This window comes from Malania oleifera, chromosome 12 (assembly GCF_029873635.1).
Source record: "Malania oleifera isolate guangnan ecotype guangnan chromosome 12, ASM2987363v1, whole genome shotgun sequence".
In the NCBI taxonomy this organism is placed as follows: domain Eukaryota; kingdom Viridiplantae; phylum Streptophyta; class Magnoliopsida; order Santalales; family Ximeniaceae; genus Malania; species Malania oleifera.
Window position 1 is genome coordinate 75,551,706 of NC_080428.1, and position 19,875 is coordinate 75,571,580.

At 33.4% G+C, this 19,875-nt stretch overlaps 1 protein-coding gene and 1 long non-coding RNA gene across 6 annotated transcripts; one reads left to right on the forward strand and one right to left on the reverse strand.

Moving 5' to 3' along the window:
• The first annotated feature begins 574 nt into the window (after positions 1-574).
• LOC131144342 (putative potassium transporter 12) lies at positions 575-9,594 on the forward strand. The gene is made up of 9 exons (XM_058092923.1): positions 575-805; positions 1,951-2,232; positions 2,333-2,513; positions 3,481-3,531; positions 4,054-4,314; positions 7,533-7,585; positions 7,689-7,803; positions 7,903-8,157; positions 8,257-9,594. The coding sequence occupies exons 1-9, from the start codon at positions 713-715 to the stop codon at positions 9,303-9,305; spliced, it is 2,340 nt and encodes a 779-aa protein (XP_057948906.1). The 5' UTR covers positions 575-712; the 3' UTR covers positions 9,306-9,594.
• On the reverse strand, positions 1,864-12,326 carry LOC131144343 (uncharacterized). 5 transcript variants are annotated; one of them, XR_009133786.1, is made up of 4 exons: positions 12,211-12,321; positions 11,118-11,321; positions 9,893-10,140; positions 1,864-2,692 (listed from the first exon to the last, which is right to left on the reverse strand). It is a non-coding gene; the product is annotated as an uncharacterized LOC131144343 (long non-coding RNA). The 5 variants fall into 5 exon arrangements; XR_009133787.1 differs by having other exon boundaries at positions 9,893-10,120; positions 12,211-12,311; XR_009133785.1 differs by lacking the exon at positions 11,118-11,321 and having other exon boundaries at positions 9,893-10,120; positions 12,211-12,326.
• Between the last annotated feature and the right edge of the window lie 7,549 nt (positions 12,327-19,875).

Genomic DNA, 19,875 nt, shown 5'->3' on the forward strand with positions numbered 1-19,875 from the left:
ATAAATTTTTATCATAGAATTTTTTTTTTTGTATACAAGGGTAAAACTACAATTTTAATTTTTCAAAGTTGAAAATATTAACCTGTAAATTTAAACTACATTAGGGCAAAATTATCATTTTATAGTTTAAAAAAATCATAGAAATTTTTTTTGAAAATATACAACAACTGTAGTATAAATTTTTGAATAATTTAATACACAAAAGACACTTTATTGATGATTTATAAACTATGAAGAAACTTATATGTGTTGATTTGATTTGCACTGGCAATGTTTTGCCTGGTGTATAAATAATAAGAAAAGTTCTTGTCCTCATCCTAATTTTTCTCCTAGGAGAAAGGGTTATCCTCGAATTCTTTTGACATCTGGATAATGAAATCCGTGGTATAAGTTACACAAGTTGAAATTTTTTATCTTTTTCACGATTATGTGTTTGGGAGATCGTTCAGCGTTTCTGAGAATGTTAATTACTATTACTCATTTGTTTCTTTTTTAATAAGAAAACGGCAGAAATAATTGCTGAACTGCATGCGTAGAAGAGCTAAGAATGGAAGAAGAAGAAGAAGAAGATGGGATTGACGATAGGAGGCGGAGATTGCTAGGCAGCGGCGGCGGGGGGGAGGGCAAGTGGGTGGATGGTAGTGAGGTGGGGTCGGAGTATCCACCGTGGTCACTCCCGGAGAAAGACGAGTTCAAAGGGAGGAATGGATCTATGAGGAGGCTGGTGAAGAAACCCAAGAGGGTCGATTCCTTCGATGTGGAGGCTATGCAGATCCCGGGAAGTTCTCACGCCCACCATTCCAATGTAATGATCCCTTCACTTCATTAAAGTTTTTATGTCAATTTGACCAAGCTAAAATTTATTTTGCCTTTATTTTTGATTGAGTTTTGAGGGTTATGATTTTTTATTTGAGATAATATCTTGATATTTAAGTGAAGAAGAATAAAGGAGCGGATCAATTGTCACGGTGAATGTCCAAAGAATCTCGGATACTATCATTTTCCAAGAAAAAAAAAAACACAAAAATGCAACATTTGTAGACCTAGGGATGAACAGTTCCTTAGCATACCCATTGGATCCAAAAAAGGGTCAGGAAGGATGCAACGAAAGCTTACATTGGAGTTTTTATTTTTAATTCTAATATAGGAACAATAGAGGATGGAAACACTTTTCTTAGTTGATGACACATGTTGTGTTTGCGAGTATGGAGCATGGCCTTCTAAAATTTAAATTTGTGTAAATTTAAATGAAATTCAATGCAATTTTTTATTGTATTTTATTGAAATTTATGTATATTTAAATTCAAGGTCCACATTTAACAGATCCTCAATGAAAGAAACATAGAATTTATGTCAATCCGTAAGGCCAAGAGTCGGCTGTTCAAATAGTCAGCATGGTTGGCTCTTCCATGCCTGTGATTGTGACAATAAAATAGAACGTGAGGTTTCCAAAAAATTACAATGAAGAAGTGATATATTGAGAACTTTACGTGGATTTATATTGGACTTTTTTTTGCATAGGAGATTTTAAAAACCTAACTTATGTCGAGCATAATACATTTAAATATTATACTATAATTGTTAATTAGAGTCTGGCAGCCTTGTTGTGCCTCATTTTTCTAAGATTTGGTCTCCGATGTGCATGTTGTCTTGTACCCTTGTGGCCTTGTCCCAAGTCCCTACCGTGCTTCATAGGGTTTCATTTATCTCTTTGAAAAGTCTCACATAGAATAGTTAAAAGAAAATTTTACCATTGGAGCCCAGAACAACTGTTCTAAATCTTAAGTGTTATGTGGATTCGCCAATTTGTCGAGTTTCAGCATTTTTTGGTAATTTGTTTATTTTGTAATCGACAAATGAGCATGCAGGCATCAAACCAAAAAAATATATTCTCACTGAAATGCATTATCCTTCTCTGACTAAACTAAACCATATACTGTAATAAATCAGGATGCTTCTCTCTGGAGCACACTGGCGTTGGCTTTCCAAACGCTGGGCGTGGTGTACGGTGACATGGGCACAAGCCCTTTATATGTCTTTGCTGATGTTTTCAGCAAGGTGCCTATTAAGTCAGACGTTGATGTCTTGGGGGCTTTGTCACTAGTAATATACACAATTGCTCTTCTTCCTTTAGCAAAATACGTTTTTATAGTGCTTAAAGCCAATGACAATGGGGAAGGTATGGTTTTCCAGACCAAGCTAATTTTTCTTTCTTTACATGCTTGCCATTTGGTAGATAACAAGCACACTAATTCCGATTGCAGGAGGAACATTTGCACTGTATTCGCTGATTTGCAGGTATGCTAAAGTTAATCTTCTCCCAAATCGCCAGCGGGCTGATGAAAAGATTTCCAGTTTTAGGCTTAAACTACCCACGCCAGAGTTGGAGAGGGCTTTAGGTATAAAGGACTCCTTGGAAAAGAGTTCCTCCCTGAAAACCCTTCTCTTGCTGTTGGTTCTGATGGGAACTTCCATGATAATTGGGGATGGAATTCTAACCCCAGCTATGTCAGGTATGCAGATGCTGCGGATGCTTATAATTTTTAATTGTTGTATAAAACAAGCTGCCAAAATATTAAATTCTACCACCTGCCTCGAGCCACTGTTGATCTTCAGCAACTGCAGTATTGTTTGTTTCCCCTTAATTTCTTTGTGTTGCCTTCGCCTGAAGAACTCATAGATTTTGGGTCATCTGCTTTGGAAACAGTCATTACTACAGCAGTTAAGATGCATAAAACAACTTTAATGTTGAAGGCCTATAAACCCATAACTGAGTATGAGGCTTTATTTTTTCTTGAGGTTAGCTTCACACTAATTTAGATGAAGTGGAGAAACCGTGATTGGACATTCTAGATGAATTAAAATCTATAAAATTGCTCCAATAAAAAAGTTATGCAACGACATTTTCATTCATGAAAATGAAAATAATATATAAATCAATGCTCTCAATAGCAATCATATAAAACAAACATACTTATTTGGAGTTAAGTATGTTTAGAGAGAAAGGATGGTTTGTTCTTGGGAAACAAATGCATTCCCAAAGCAGAGTTTCAGAAGCAGCTTGGGGGTTGCTTTCTATTTCTACTTTTTGAGGAAGCATAATAAACTTTTAAAGTAATTTGAGCATCCATATTAGACTTGTCATATATGATGACCACAACAGTGTTATCCAAACACATAGTAAAGCATGCTAGTTATTGATAGTAGTTTTTGTTCTTGTTCTTATTCTTATGAAACAATTATTCAAGAGAAAGGACATAATAGGTTCTTCAATGATTATTAAACAATAGTTCACAACTTTGTTCGCCATAGCAGTATCAAAATTCAAAACCTTGCCTTGAGAATTGTTTCATGGAAGTATCAATGCCATCATTATCACAGTTGTCATTGACTCATTATCATCATCATCATCATCATCATCTTATGAAGTGGAATTTTCTTGTGGTCATTCGGCTGACTTATGATATTGTTCTATTGCAGTCATGTCTGCTGTGAGCGGTTTGCAGGGTGAAATACAAGGATTTGGTACAAGTGAGTAGCTGATTCTTTTCTGCAGACTTCTTAAAATTTCTATCCATGGTTCCATTTGATTTTTAAAGCTTTTAAAAATAAAAAAATAAGAAATAAAAAAAATAAACCTTCTCTTTCATAGTTTCATGTCCCATGGAAATTTTGGCAATCAAATGGAGCATTTAGTTTGAGATTTCATATTCATCAGACAAATGAATTATTTTCCTTTGGGTCACATGCCTTAAAAGATAATGATTTGTGTCCTATCAACTAGTAAATGGTTAAGAGACCTGATTTGTGTCCTATCAACTAATAAATGGTTAAGAGACCTGTTCATTAAATTTTAAACAATGTAATCACTGGCCAATCAAAGAAAAATGAATGCAATGACCAGACTATAAAAGTCATGCGACTAGTTTCTTGATATTGGCATTCTTTATATCAGTTATATATTTTACTCTACCTATGATGGTAAAGAATTATGAACAGCTAGCAATTAGAGTATTCTGTATAAGACTATAATATAGTTGATCTTGGTTACAGATGCTGTTGTTATTGTCTCAATCATAATCCTTGTGGGGTTGTTCAGCATACAAAGGTTTGGGACTAGTAAAGTGGGCTTCACTTTTGCTCCTGCACTCGCTTTGTGGTTCTTTTGCCTGGGATATATTGGAATTTACAATCTCTTTAATTATGATATTACTGTCCTACGGGCATTCAATCCAGCTTACATCTACCTTTTCTTCAAGAAGAACAGCAGAAAGGCATGGTCAGCTCTAGGTGGTTGTGTTTTATGCATTACAGGTGTGTCACATCTTTATGCAACATTCACTGCCTCACTCAACCTTGTAACATGCACATGCACATCTTACCACAACTGAAAACAAAAACTAATCTGCCATTCTGCACTCATGCATATTTTCCATATCTTTTTTTTCATGCATAAATCTTTCATTAATAACTAAATAGATGACCTATGTTGATTTAACTTGAACCAGTTTTCATGAATTCAATTGATTTAGTGTTGCGTTAACTGATTTTTATAGATTAGATATTGGACCCAGAACGTAAGAGATTAGAAAACTAGTTTAAGACCTTAAGGCACTGCAAAATGATGTTCAGATATTGAAGACGAGAAATAAGTTCCAAAATGATATGACTTGTGAGGCAGATGCAGAAATTTGAGGAAGGTTTATTCATTTACCCAAACTTTGGAGCCATTGCTGAGAGAGATTGTTAAGATTGAGGGAGTCTTCAAGGGCAGTCTTGATATACATGAGTGAGTACCAACTTTGACCCCTATTACATCTTAGGCTCAACCATGCATATGAACACTCATCATCTACTCAAACTTTTCAATGTGGAACAAACTCACAAGGGAAATTCTCATCAATCTCCCTCTCACTTATTAGTTCCAACTACTCCCCCTTCAACAGAACCATGCATATAAGCACTCATCATCCACTCAAACTTTTCAATGTCGGACAAACATACAAGTGGAATTCTCAACAATCTCCTTCTCACCTATTCGTTCCAACCACTTCCCCTTGAACAGAAGTCATTATTGGTCATGTAACCAACTAGGAGTCATTACTCAATTGTGAGAAAAAGCATGAAACCATGGGAGTCATTACTCAATCATGAGAAAGGGCATGAAACCATGGGAGTTCACTCATCATTGCTCCTCTTCCTCATGTCTACATCAGCAGGAACACATGCATGAACACTCAAACTCAATTCAACTCTCCCCTTTGAGTGGAAACCGTCTCCTTTGTGGGAGCAAATCCAATTTACAAACAGTTGCTCAACTAGGCTTTACCCCCATGCCTTACGTGTCATGATTTGCATTCTAAATGCCCTCAAACTAATCCTACCTTTCACGTATTCGGGTCCATCTACTAGGTCTAAATGATCCTTATTGGTCTTGGTCATAAACTTAATCCTCCAACTGTTTGCATATTAGGAGAATTAGTTTTATACCTCGACTTTACAATATTGTTTGCTTAGGGTTATGAACTATCAACTTTGATACCGCTCGTTGGATCTAAGGGAGTCCTCATGGCGAACTTGATATGCAAGGGTGAGCACCAACTTTGACTCAAAAGTTTAAACTTATTACACATCCACTCAAACTTTTCAATGTGAGACAAACTCACAAGTAGAATTCCCAACAAAGATCATAGTTCAATGGCATGACTTCGAAAGCAATTTGCCCAACATAATTTTATTGATTGCCCCAATTGTGGTCATAAATTTCCACAATAACTATTTAAATTTCCATTGGGATTTGTGCTTTCTACTACCATTTTACTAAGTCAAAATGGTGGTCAATTTCCATCTTAAAAACTTTTCATCAAAATTTCTTGAATGCTACATGAACTTTATTGAAAATATTGAAATCTCAATGAAACTTATTGAAAATTTTACGATGGAAGAAAATATCTTTCAAGTTGAAATTTTTAGATTCAAAACTTAGTTGAGAATTTTCTTGTAATACATCTTTGTTATTAAAAGTAAAAAATGTTATAAGAAGAATATGAATGCTAGTTTTTTGGACCGACTAAACTTTATGCAAAATCAAACCTAGATTGGTGATAACATTTTAATCGGTCTTTTATGTCTAATATGGTTTTACTTGCATAATAACCAATATTTAACTAATTATGAATATTGTTTTTATCCATTGAATAGTTTAATATATCTATTGTATTATAGTTATTGCCAATGTTCTAAAAGGCAAAGGTGTAAGGCAAGCATAAGCCCCTTGAGAATTATAATTATTTAGACAAATATTTCAAAATAAATTAAATATTATTTAAAAATGAATTAAGATTAAGAAAATTATGAATAACTTTAAAAAAATCAAATATATTTGTAAAAAAACTTGTTGACCATTCAAAAATACTAACTTGAGTTTACTGTGTAAATCATGCCAAAAGAGAGTTATAACATTATAAAGTTCAAATAATTTGAATGATCTAAGATTCAACTCTCAATTATTTTGGAAAGGCTAAAATCGAAAATTTTAGAGATCAACTCATATTAGAATGTTCCTTTTGTATAAACATATGGTTAGAATTTTCTAGCCAATATAACTACGATTCACAAACCCAAAATGATGCTTCAACCAATAAGGCAGAAAGGCATGTCTTTCATACAAATTCATAAGCTTCAGTGTATAATGCATTGGCTTTTTTTAGGATTTGGTATTATTGGATATGTGGCTCATATTGAGTAGAACGCATGCACCGAGAAAGCATGGTGAAGCAAAGAACAAGAAAGGAGGCTGCAGGAAGAAACCGTTGACAGTTTACTCTCAGGAGATAACCGTCGACGGTATTGTTCGGCGCTGATCACAGATTTTGAATTGAGAGATCAGTAGATTGGGAGATGTGTAGGATTTTCCTCCAAGATTTGCTACAGAAGTGTTTTAGATGTATTCTAAGTCCTTTGTATGCATAGGGTTAGAATAAAAACAATATTTTGTAATCCTTGATGTAAGCTTTAACAATTGACTGTGAAAATCAGCCGCTTGCTCCCATGAACGTGGGCACATTGCCGAACCACGTAATTTCTTGTGTAGTGTGTTCTTATTGCTTTATTTTATTCTCTTTGTGATTGATTGTTTCTGTATTCATTCATTGTTGGTTGCTGCATTGCTTGTTTCGGATTCAATTTATATTTTTCCGCTGTGCATTGGTATACTACCACTCTGCACAACAGGTATTTTAGACTAAGGCTCGAGGCATATTGGTCATGCCTCATCTTTCGGCAAGCCTCAATGGAACCACGATTGAGCCTTTTAAAACATTGGTTATTCGTGTACTTTGTATTCACATTATTACGTCCAATAACAGTTTCTAAAATTTCATAAAGAAATCCCATGTTTTATTGATTCCCATCTTTTTTTAAACCAATATCAAGATTTCCAAAGCTTGAAATTTTACTTGAAGCAAAATTTAAATCCTTGGTCCTGGCAATACGAAAGACTTTTTTTATTTGTAGTACATATTTGATTGCAGGAGCCGAAGCAATGTTTGCTGATCTGGGCCATTTCTCTGTACCATCTATACAGGTCTTTCACCACTACCTTGTCTTAACGCTATGTTTTGCCTCACAGAAATGATCTTTGTGCATTTTCAATGCATAACCTCTTACACAAAATCTCCATTACACAGATTGCCTTCAGTTTTGTGGTGTTCCCTTGCCTTCTTTTGGCTTACTTGGGGCAAGCTGCATATCTAATGAGATATCCTAAATCAGCAGAAAGGATATTCTATGATTCTGTTCCAGGTGATGCTTGCCAAAAGTTATGGATTCTCTTATTGACCTAGCACTATTTTAAACATTACAATGTAGAAAATGTCTTTATTGAATTTTGTAACCATACAGATGGGCTTTTCTGGCCAGTCTTTGTCATAGCTACAGTTGCCGCCATGATTGCCAGTCAAGCCATGATATCTGCTACATTTTCATGCATTAAACAGTCAATGGCCCTTGGGTGCTTCCCAAGGCTGAAGATTGTTCACACCTCGAGGAGACTAATGGGTCAGATTTACATTCCTTTCATCAATTGGTTTCTGATGATTATGTGCATACTAGTAGTTGCCACATTCAGGAGTACCTCAGACATAGCCAATGCATATGGTAAGGATTTGTTTTGTTTCATGTTCTCACTCTATTTCCTAAAATTTAAGTCTGAATTCTGTTCTTACTAATGTAAGTTAATATTTTTTTTTACCCCAGGCATAGCTGAAGTTATTGTCATGATGGTGAGCACTACCTTGGTGACACTTGTAATGCTCCTAATCTGGCAGACCAATTTGTTTTTGGCTCTGTGTTTCCCACTTGTGTTTGGTACAATAGAGTTCATATACTTGTCTGCAGTTCTAACTAAAATCAAAGAGGGTGGTTGGCTTCCACTTGCTTTTGCTACTTGCTTCCTCTGTGTCATGTATACTTGGAACTACGGGAGTGTGTTGAAGTATCAGAGTGAGGTCAGCGAGAAGATTTCCATGGAATTCATGCTTGAACTTGGCTCCACCCTTGGGACTGTAAGAGTGCCAGGAATTGGCTTATTATACAATGAGTTGGTCCAAGGCATTCCCTCCATTTTTGGGCAGTTCCTGCTGACCCTCCCAGCAATCCATTCTACCATAGTGTTTGTTTGCATTAAGTATGTTCCAGTGCCAGTTGTTCCTCAAGATGAAAGATTTCTCTTTCGAAGGGTTTGCCCAAAAGACTACCACATCTTCCGATGTGTTGCTCGATATGGTTACAAAGATGTGCGGAAGGAGGATCAACATACATTTGAGCAGCTTTTGGTTGAAAGCCTCAAGAAATTTTTGAGAAGGGAGGCTCAAGATCTTGCCTTCGAGAGTAGTCTAAACAAGTCAAAGCTTGATGGTGTTTCAATGAGATCAAGGGATCCTGCTGCCCCAGGTGACGATGGGAATTCAGAGCTCAGGATTCCGTTGCTGCATGATGAGAAATTGGAAGAAGCAAGAGCCTCCATATCAGATGCAGTCACAGGGTTGCCATCTAGTGGCATGTCATTGGATGAAGATCCCAGCCTCAAATACGAGCTTTCAGATCTCCAGGAAGCCATGGATTCAGGGTTTACTTATTTGCTAGCTTACGGGGATGTGACGGCTAAGAAAAACTCTTGGTTCTTCAAGAAACTGGCTATAAATTACTTCTATGCATTCCTGAGGAGGAATTGCAGGGCAGGTGCTGCAAATGTGAGCGTTCCTCATATGAATATCATGAGAGTTGCTATGACCTACATGGTTTGATTTATTTGCCATGTGCTAGAATCTGGTAATTCATTCTATTGGCCGATTGTGATTCTTGTAGTAGTGAAACCTTAATGGGATGTTGTTTAATAGAAAAATTAAGAATGTTAGAATAGATCATTTAAGATGGTTGTAACCAATACCCTGAAATTCCTCAACTTCAAGCTCACTCTATTAAACCTGTTCTCACCTCATCCTGTGCTGGTGCCATGTTTTACAGTAGATCATATGCCGTGTTATTGTTCAGTTTACATTCATTCAGAATTATGATAAGGGATTTCTTTCTCTCTTTTTTTTGCTTTACCATTTCCATTTACGTTGTCCAATCTTCACCTCGTTTGGTTTATTTGGGGTATCTCTTTGGTTTATTTGGGTTTTGAGAGTCATATTGGGGGAATTTTATCTTAGGAGATTGAAGTTATTCATTTCTCTCAAAGACAAGAAAATATTTTACCTTGGTGGCAAAATAGGCAACCCAAGGATCCCTGACAATCAATAACTAAGAAATAGAGCATCTCTTTGCTGGGTGCTGAAAGAAGAGGTGTGCAAGTTGACAATCCCAAAATATGACAAAGTAAGAAACAAACCTGCATCCATAATTAGGACTCCTATGATGTCAAAGACTAGGGCTTCGATGTCATCCACTTCGATAGCCTCATGAACCAATTCTTAAGCAACATTCCCAAGCAAAGTGACCAGGTTCGCCATACTCATAACACTTCAGATCCTCACCACCACCACGTCCACATCCACCCCCATGGCCTCCATGCCACTCTTAGAGTTATGAGACAGCTCCGCTTGACAGCCATTTTTTCCTATGAAATTAGATTACATCCTAATAAAAGTTTCAAAGGTTTATAAAGCAAGATAAAGAAAATCATCACAAGACAAAATCAGTAAACCATGAAAGGTAATTGAACATACGCAAGGTTTTGAACTACAACCGAAACTTTTAACCAGATAAATACAAAAAGCATGAAGAAGGAAAATAGATGATAAAACTGCAGTAAAGTGGGGCAAATTTGAACTACTATATATATATATATATATATATATATATATATATATATATAGTCGACACTAGCACAATATAGAACCTTTAACTCATCTAACCGATGGAGTTTCATAATAATTGCATAATACCGATCAAAATCCATTACAAAAGTATATGTAGGAAAAAATAAACTCATAAGAGAAATGTTTGGACCAGGTCAAAAGGGAAAGTACTTGACATGCAAAGCAAAAACTACTAAAATTAAAGAGCCATAGACACTCGAGCGAATTCAGACAGGTAAGTCATACAAATAAATGAATTCCAAGCAGCTGAAGCAACTAATGGCTTATATAAAGATTTAAACATACATGAAAGCAACATAAACATATATTCTTCTCACAGAAGATTGGGATTAAAAACCTATACATAATAAGCGTAGACTGCAGAGAGACTGAAGAGATCGTGACAAAGATTGCTGAAAAATTCATTGCTGGAATATCCTATTAGGCTGCTTTCTAGCAATGTATTATTGGATTTCTGCCATTAAATCTGAGATGCAGGTTACCTAGAAACTAAATTCCTATTCTCCAAGGAAAATAACTAATGAGGGCAAAAAATTAATTTGCAGCTTGCATGTACAATCATGAACATGAATATGGGCATAATACTGTGGACTTGCAATTGCGTAAACAAAGTACCTAACTCGAAAGTATTAATAAACAACATAACACTGCCTTTAAACTCCAAAATTAGTAGGGTGCCTTTCCTAGGTAAACAAATAAGAGTAAAAGCCAAAACATTCTAGTACAAAACTTCACCTCACAAATCGTGACATGTAATACAACATGCTGAAGCAGCTGTCAGCATTGTGTCCCTCTTGATTATTTTCTTTAAATAGTATTTGATGTTTTGAATCCAAGCATTCAACCATATGCGTTGAACCCCAGGCTTATAGCTTTATATTGAAGGTTCCTTCCATGATTTTCCCACAGGAAATTTCTAATGACCAAACTACAGCTTATCTGATACATATATTGAAAAAGTAAAGAAATATTAAGAGCAATCAAGTTTCCACAAAACAGACAACTCAAACTATGAATGTAATTTGAATTTGCCATCCAATGCATGAATTGCATCCAAAGCATCTCAGCAGTCATCAAACTCAACGAAGGCATATGATCATTCTATCTATGCATTCAACAAGTTTATTAGAATGCTTGCACGCATGTAATGCTAGTTAGAAATAAACAAATAAGGGCTTGTTTAGTTGTGAAGAACAGTTCTCATTTTCCATTTTCAGGTTTTTAAATAATAACAAAACTCCCACCTTCTTTTCCACTTTTCCTAGATTTGTACAGGAAAGTTGGAAAAAACCTTTTTCCAATTGTTTTCCAAGTTCTCAATATAAATTTGGGAAACTAGAAACAAGGTTGCATTTTTTTTAATTCTTTAAACATCAGAAAATAAAATATGAAAATTGTTTTCCACGACTGAATAGACAATCAGACGTTAAATGTCTTAGCCCAGCACAGATGCTTAGGCAACCCTAGACCCAGTTGAAAAAAGAAAAAGAAAAAAATCAAACGTGTGGGAATGCAGTAGGATACGTGGTCGGTTCCTTTAAGCAAAAAAACAACCGCAGACCCAGCTGCATATGTTTACACGCATGAACTTACACGACTATTAGGTCAAGTTCAAAAAAGTTTACACTTCCTGGGAAATCCAAGCAAGAAAACACAAAATCAAAGATTGTCGCTGAAACCAAGCGTGGGCAAACAGAAAGGGGTCATGTTACGCAACATCTTCAGCCACATTACACAAATTCACTGACGCAAAAAGGGGTCTGAAAGGGCAAATTCATCAAATTTTATGCATAACCCTCTCAACATGAAAGAAGAGCACGAACCACACCTCCGAAGAACACCGTAGATCTGAAATTCATCTTCGAGTTCCCTTTCGCTAACTCTGGAGTCCAAATTCCTGACATAAACCCAAGGGTCAAGGCGTGGTGATAGGAATTTTAATATAACATTAAATATATATATATATATATATATATATATATATATATATATATATATATATAAACACAACCAATGATATAAATATAAACACAATTTACAAATATATTAAACATAAACATCTCACTCTGTTTAAAGAGATTTAAGAAATTCAAGTTTTATTATTTACTTAATTCATGAATGGTGCATAAGAACTTTCAAGACTTATTTGACCCCAATAGACAACAGCTCAATTTGAATTATATGACTCTTTCCAATTATGTACAAATAAAATAGTTCAAAATTTTACCAAAAAAAAAAATATCTTTCTTGAATTGTCAAGCTCATTAAACTTGAAAGAATGATGACATGATGAGAATAATGTCAAGAAACTGGTATATGGTGTCAATATCTAATCTATCTATGGGCACAAAATGACCTTATAATCTTCATGCACTTAATAAATTAAATGAACATATATTTGATAGGTATACCTAGATTTAAAGTATACTTACATAATTAATCTTATGAATTTATGAAATACATAAATGAAGAACCTAATTAAATGTAAATGCACAACTCATTCCAAGGTACATGCTCTTTTTCAAAATAATAAATAAAATAATGATATTAAAATACGCTAACAACCCCCCTCATTTTAATATTATGTATGTATCATGCATAACAATCAAATAAGAATAATTATACATAATGAACCTCTGCTCTACATTGAACCTTCACTTAGTGAATAGTAGTAACTTTTACTCTGGAGCCAATATTAGTCTCGGACTTGAACTATGACTACTTAAGAAAAATAAAGTATTATTGCTCATAATAATCATCTAGGTGTTAACATGAACTTTAACTGCTAGCACATTTTGACCTTGTGGTAATCCTAGTTTCATGAGCATATTTGAGAATAAGTCTAATTCTCAAAAAGAGTCGGCCTACTCTCACGCTCACATAGGTAAAATCTGTCAATGGTGTTCCTATAATTCTAACACCCCACTAATAAGAGACACATATTATCATTAAAAGTTTTTAAAAAACTCAACCTCCTCCATTACGAGATAAATACACTTACATCATAGGGATAAGTTTAAAAATAACAGTGCATTTTTTACGACTACCATATCATTCGTTTTTCTCATTAAACCCAATTACAGGATCTCTGATAATTGTGTTAGGTATTTTCATACGTGGTTCATGATTTTACAAGCTTTAAGCCCATCCGCTCGATGTATTCCAAACTTTTCTCTTACTAAGGCCTTAGTTAATGGATCTGCAAGATTCTCAATAAAAATTTATATAACTCACATTAATGATGTCACTACTCAAACAGAATCTCATAGTATTGTGTTTTCTTCTTATGGGTCAAGATTTACCATTATAATAATGGTTATTCACTCTACTAATTACACCAGTACTATCACAATTAATTAGGAAATGTGGTATTGGTTCTTCCCAAAGTGGAATTTCATACAATATATCTCTCAACCAACTTACTTTCTCACTAGCTGATGCTAAAGCAATAAGCTCAACTTCCACAGTTGAGTCAGCAATTATTGTTTGTTTTTTATATTTTCAACAAATAGTATCACCACCTTAAATAAAAATATAACCAGTGGTAGAAAGAGAATCACTTGACAAGGTATTCCAATTGACATAAAAAAAAACATTTAATTATAACAAGACACTTGGTTAAAAACAAGTCATAATCTTTAGTACAAACTAAATATTTCATTATATGCTCAAGAGCATTTCAATGTTTTTTACCCGACTTGCTCGAAAATTTACTAAGTATTCTTACTACATATGCAATGTCGGGTGTAGTCAAATCAATTGTATATCTCAAGTTGCCAATAATGTTATTATATTTATTTTGATTAACCACTCTGTTTTCATTTTCAATAAGAAATAAGTGATTACTAAAATTAAAAGAAGTAGAAACATGTTTGCACTGGTCATATTTATTCAAAAAAAACTCAACATAATGCGACTGGTATAAAATATATCATCGCATAATCTTGTAGTTTCCATGCCTAAAATAACATTAGCCTTACTTAAATCTTTGATCTCAAAATATTTTTTTAGCATGGTTTTTGTTTTATTTATGACATGCAAATTTGAACTAAAAATGAGCAAGTGATCCACATAAAGGCTAATAATAACATAATCTTCCTAAGATTTATAATAGACACACTTGTTAGACTCATTTGTTTTATATATTAATTCTCAATCATGCAGAAATCAAATTTTTTATGTAATTGTTTTGGTGTTTGTTTTAAGACATAAAGTGTCATGCCCCAAACCCGGAAATGGGGCCTAGGGGTGAAAATATAATCTAACATGTCCCTGTATCATACAAACCATCCATAGATACATTACAAAGGATGACGGTCCGACCCCGTGAGGTTCCCACGCACCCTAACACATCCAAACACAACCATATACACAGTGGAAAAAGATCAAAGTACAACTACAATAGCAGAAACAAACTCTATCATACAACGTACAACTGGGTGCCCAACACATCCCAAAATGGCAACCCACCAAAATACAGTCCTAGCACTTACCCAAGCACTAACCGTAATACACCGGCCACTACGCTCCCTACACCAGGACGTTAGTTCCAGTTACTCAAAAAACCTGTAAAAATGTACGGCGAAGAAATCTAGAGAGATGAAGAGTAGGGAGAGTTATAGAGAGATAGAGAGAAGATATTTGAGTTTTCTTAACTTGGAAGTAATGAAACTTCTATTTATAACCCTTTGACCCGGCCACTTCTCGTCGACGAATTGTGTCCCTGTCGACGAGTCTAGAATCTCCGGTTTTCCGAAACTCCTCGGCTTCTCCTCGTCGACGAGCCTCTGAACTTCGTCGACAAGAGATACATGGACTTCGTCGACGAACTCTGGCTTTGTCGACGAAACCTGTTAAATTCTCATTTTGACCCTCTCTTATTTATTTAAACTCATATATCACGATTCAGATTTTTACATAAAGTAACTTATTTAACTTGCATACTTTGTTTTCTTGGTCAAGTTCTATAAAGCCATTGGCTGGTCCATATAAAATTCTTCATCTAAGTCTCCATGTAAAAAAAAAGTTTTCATATCCATTTGATGAATTTATAAATTATAAATTGTGGCAATCACAATTAACAACCTAATGGATGTACTTTTTGAAACCGGAGAAAATGTATCAAAAACATCAAAATCTTCTTTTTATTTAAAGTCTTTGGCTACAAGACGAGCCTTATACTTGTCTATTGACCCATTTGGTTATAAGTTTCTTTTTAAAGACCCATTTGCACCCTATGGTTTTACAATCCGATGGCAAATCTACTAATTTCCATGTTTTATTGGATATCAGAGATTCCATCTCATCATTTATAGTCTTTGCCCAAAAAACTGCATCATGTGATGTTAATGCATCTTATGAGGTAGTTTGACTTTCCTTTTAAAACATAAACAAAATAATTAAGACCAAAATCCTTCTCAACTCTTGCTCTCTTAGTCCTTCAAGTTTCAATCTCAAAATATGTGTTTTTCTTAAAATTATGAGTAGATGAGCTAGATTCTAAAATAACATTATCACCAATGTTTTGGCCCCACTATCTCAAGTCCTAAAAGGAACTTCTTTACATTAAAAATTGCATCCCCTGGTTCAAAAATAACATTATTCTCAATGTCCAATTTAGGTATTTAAGAAAAATACAAGTAGAAACTCTAGCACATAATTTAGGTATTTTAGGGTTTATAAGTCTTACAAAGGCTAAACAACCCCAAACTCTAAGATAACCTAAATTAAGCTTATGCCCTCTCTAAAAGTCAAAAGGTGTAACTTTGGTTTGTTTGTGTGACAAGCAGTTAAAACTGCTTCTCCCCATAGATTATGAGGTACACCTAATTCTATTAGTATGACATTAGTTAAAGTTCTATTTTTCCTCTCAGTTGTGCCATTTGAAGCAGGTGAATAGGGTGGAGTAACTTCATAGATATTTCCCAACAAGTCTACAAATGAGTTGAATTCCAAAGACTCATACTCACGGCCTTTATAACTTATAATTCTTTTAAATTTTTTACCGAATTGATTTTCAACTTCAAGGAATAAAATTTTAATTTTTTCAAAAACATCACTTTTATTTTTCAACAAATAAACATGCCTAAATTTTGAAAAATCATCAATAAAAGTGATAGAATATCTATTTCACCCACGAGTTAGAATTCCTTCAAATTCACACAAATCTATGTGAATTAAGTCTAATAATTTAGTATTTCTTTCAATGCTTTTATGACACTCACTTGTTATTTTAGCTTTATTGCATGATTCACATTTATCAAAATCCTTATCAACATTTAGAATTAATCCCAAACCACTCATGATTTCTACATATCTACTATTAATATGACATAAATGAGCATGCAAAAATTTAATGAAGAAAACATATAAACAAAACTTGAAGTTAATATGTTTGTTATTCTTGATACTTAATTTAAACATCCCATCACAAGCATAACCTTTGCCCCAAAATATCCCATTTTTTGTAATTACATATTGGTCAAATTCCATGGTTTGTTTAAACCCAGTCTTGTTAAAAATAAAACCTAACACCAAATTCTTCTTCATGGAAGGAATAAAGTATACATCTTTTAATACTAATATTATTTCAGAAGTAAACCTTAATTCAACCTCACCACTATCAAGTACTTGAGTGGTCTGTACAAGCATAATAGATTTGGGTTCCTTAAAAGGAGTGTACACCTTGAATCAAGATTTATCATAACAGATATGTCTACTAGCACCAGAGTCTGCTCATGATCCTTCAATACTGTGGACGATATTTATTCAGTAAGCATCACCACAAATAGTTCCTCAACTATATTAGCTTAAGGAATAGGCCAATGATTTCAAAATTGGCAAATTTGAGCAATATGCCCACTTTTGCCATAAACAAAACAAACATTATTGTTTTGCTTGTTTTGATTGTAAGGAGGTCCTTAGTTCCAATTCTTTTTATTGTGGTTGCCCCTATTCATTTTGTGAGGTCTATCATTATTTTCCATATTTCTCCTATTAGGCTTTAATTTAGGGTTTGTAGGAAAAAAGACCATTAAGCAAAGTATTATATTCAGAAGTAATTAAATTTACCTTTGTGGTACTACCGTTGTTGGTATTACCACTTTCTTACGTAATTGCATCTTACCCTCTTGCCTCATCCTCTACGCAAATCTAAGTGATCAAAGTTTAAAGAGACATATCCTTCTGTTTGTGGCATATGCTCTTATGAAATTCTCTCCAATACGGGGGTAACTTGTCAATAATTCTAACTACAACGAGATTGTCTCTATTCTTGATCCCTTACGATGTAACCTCTGCTACTATCATTTGAAAGTCTTGTGCTTGCTCCACAATTGATTTTTCGTCCACTATTTGGAAGTCGCGTACTTTTTCACCTTTGCCTCCTCCATGTCAAACTTATTCTGCAAAGCCTTCTAGATTTTTTTCGCGGAGGAATAAATAGTGTCATAATAATCATAAAAATGATCGGCTAGACAATTTGAAATGTAATACCAACTTTTATACTCTCTTTTCCGTATTGTTCAAATTTATGGTGGTGATCAACCAACTTATCTTCATTCATGTTTTTGGTATCGACTTTTCCCAAATTCTTCTCGGTGAGAACATAAGCAACTTTGAAAAGACTAAGGTAGAAGAGTACTTACCTTTTCATCTCTTTAAGTGATCTCCTTTAAACCAATAAAACTTGTTAAAATCTCCAACATTTTCATTCGTTTTCTCAACTGTATGCTTCATATTTTGAATTTCCATAAAAATTGATAGGAATTTGAATATAAAATAATAATATAATAAACTTAAACACAACTAAAAAAAATTGAATCGTATGACTCGATTCAATTTTGCACAAACGAAAGATCCAAATCTCTATAAAAAAAAAAAAAACAAATACCTTTATTTACTTGTCAAACTCTTTAAATTTGAAAAAATGATGACATGATAAGAATGATGTGAAGAAATTGGTATATGGTGCCAATGCCTTAAGAGTCTATTTATAGACACAAAATGATTTTACATTATCTATGCACTTAATAAATAAGATAAATATATATATTAAATAGGTATACACCTAGATTTAAGGTACACTCACATAATTAATCTTATGAATTTATGAAATTCATGAATGAAAGACCTAATAAAATGTAGACACATAACTCATTTCAAGGTACATGTTTTTTTTTTCAAGATAATTAATAAAATAATAATATTAAAATACACTAACAAGTTGTCTTAAACTTGTTTTAACCTACTAATCGGAAGTTGTGAGCTAAAAATAAACTAAAAACAAATAAATCACATTAGATTGGCAATAATAGCAATAATAAATGAGCAAAGATAAGAAGAGTTGTTAAAAAATATTTGAAAATCAATCCCATTTCGATCATAATTTTGATTAATTGTTTTATTTGGTCTAGTTCCAAATTTTTTTAATGTTTTTAATTATTGATTTTATGTTTATAAATCAATTGTTATTCCGAATATGAATCAATATATGTATATATATATATATATATATATATATATATATATTGATATCTTATATTACTATACAATAATATATATAATATATCTTGATGTTACAAAATAGTATGTACAAATATTTTTTTAGGTAATTAATTTATATAAATAAAGCGCAAATACACATGCCAAATCAAAATTCACAAAAACACCAAATTGAAACCTTCAATTCAGTTCGATTTCTAGATATTCGATTCAGATTACCGAATCATGAACACCCTACTGATAATTATCTTGAGCAAATTTTTTATGCTTGCGAACAACAAGCCCAAAAGCCAAAAATGATAAAATTGAAGCACAAGTGTGCTCACTCGTGCACCATACCAATGTTGTAGAAACATGATGCGTTTATAGATATGAGTAAAAAAAAAAATTAAAGGAAAAATGACACAAAAATAAATAAAGTAGATTTTAAAATTGTTGTTCAATGAAAAAATAGAATTGCATTTTTAAAAAATAAAAAATAAATATCTCACTTGAGACTTATAAGTTCTAACGATTGGACTTACATTTTTTGAATTTTGATATTATTTATAATTATAACTCTTGCGATATATTAATCATGAATGCGATATCTAGCTTGATGATTTAGAGACATCAAATTTGGAACAATAAATCCTACCATTGCTTTCATTGAAATCAAAAGGGAAAATAAAGGAAATGAATGTAGTATTAATTATTCTCACATTATTTAAGTGGTTTACTTGGAGTGATATTATAATTATAACATAAAATAAACATGAGCAAATAAATGAACAAAATTACTAAAAAACATTGACACAAAAAGTATAAAATACTAAAGCTCACAATTTTATATCAAGATAAATATTATTGCAAATTGGAACTAGGCAACATTTGTATAAGTAATTAACATATTTTTAATATTTTGAACAAAATTAGTTTAATAATTAACACACAAGTAAAATACAATAATGTTTTTAATTGAATTTGCAGAAAACATCCCTTCAAGTTTAGT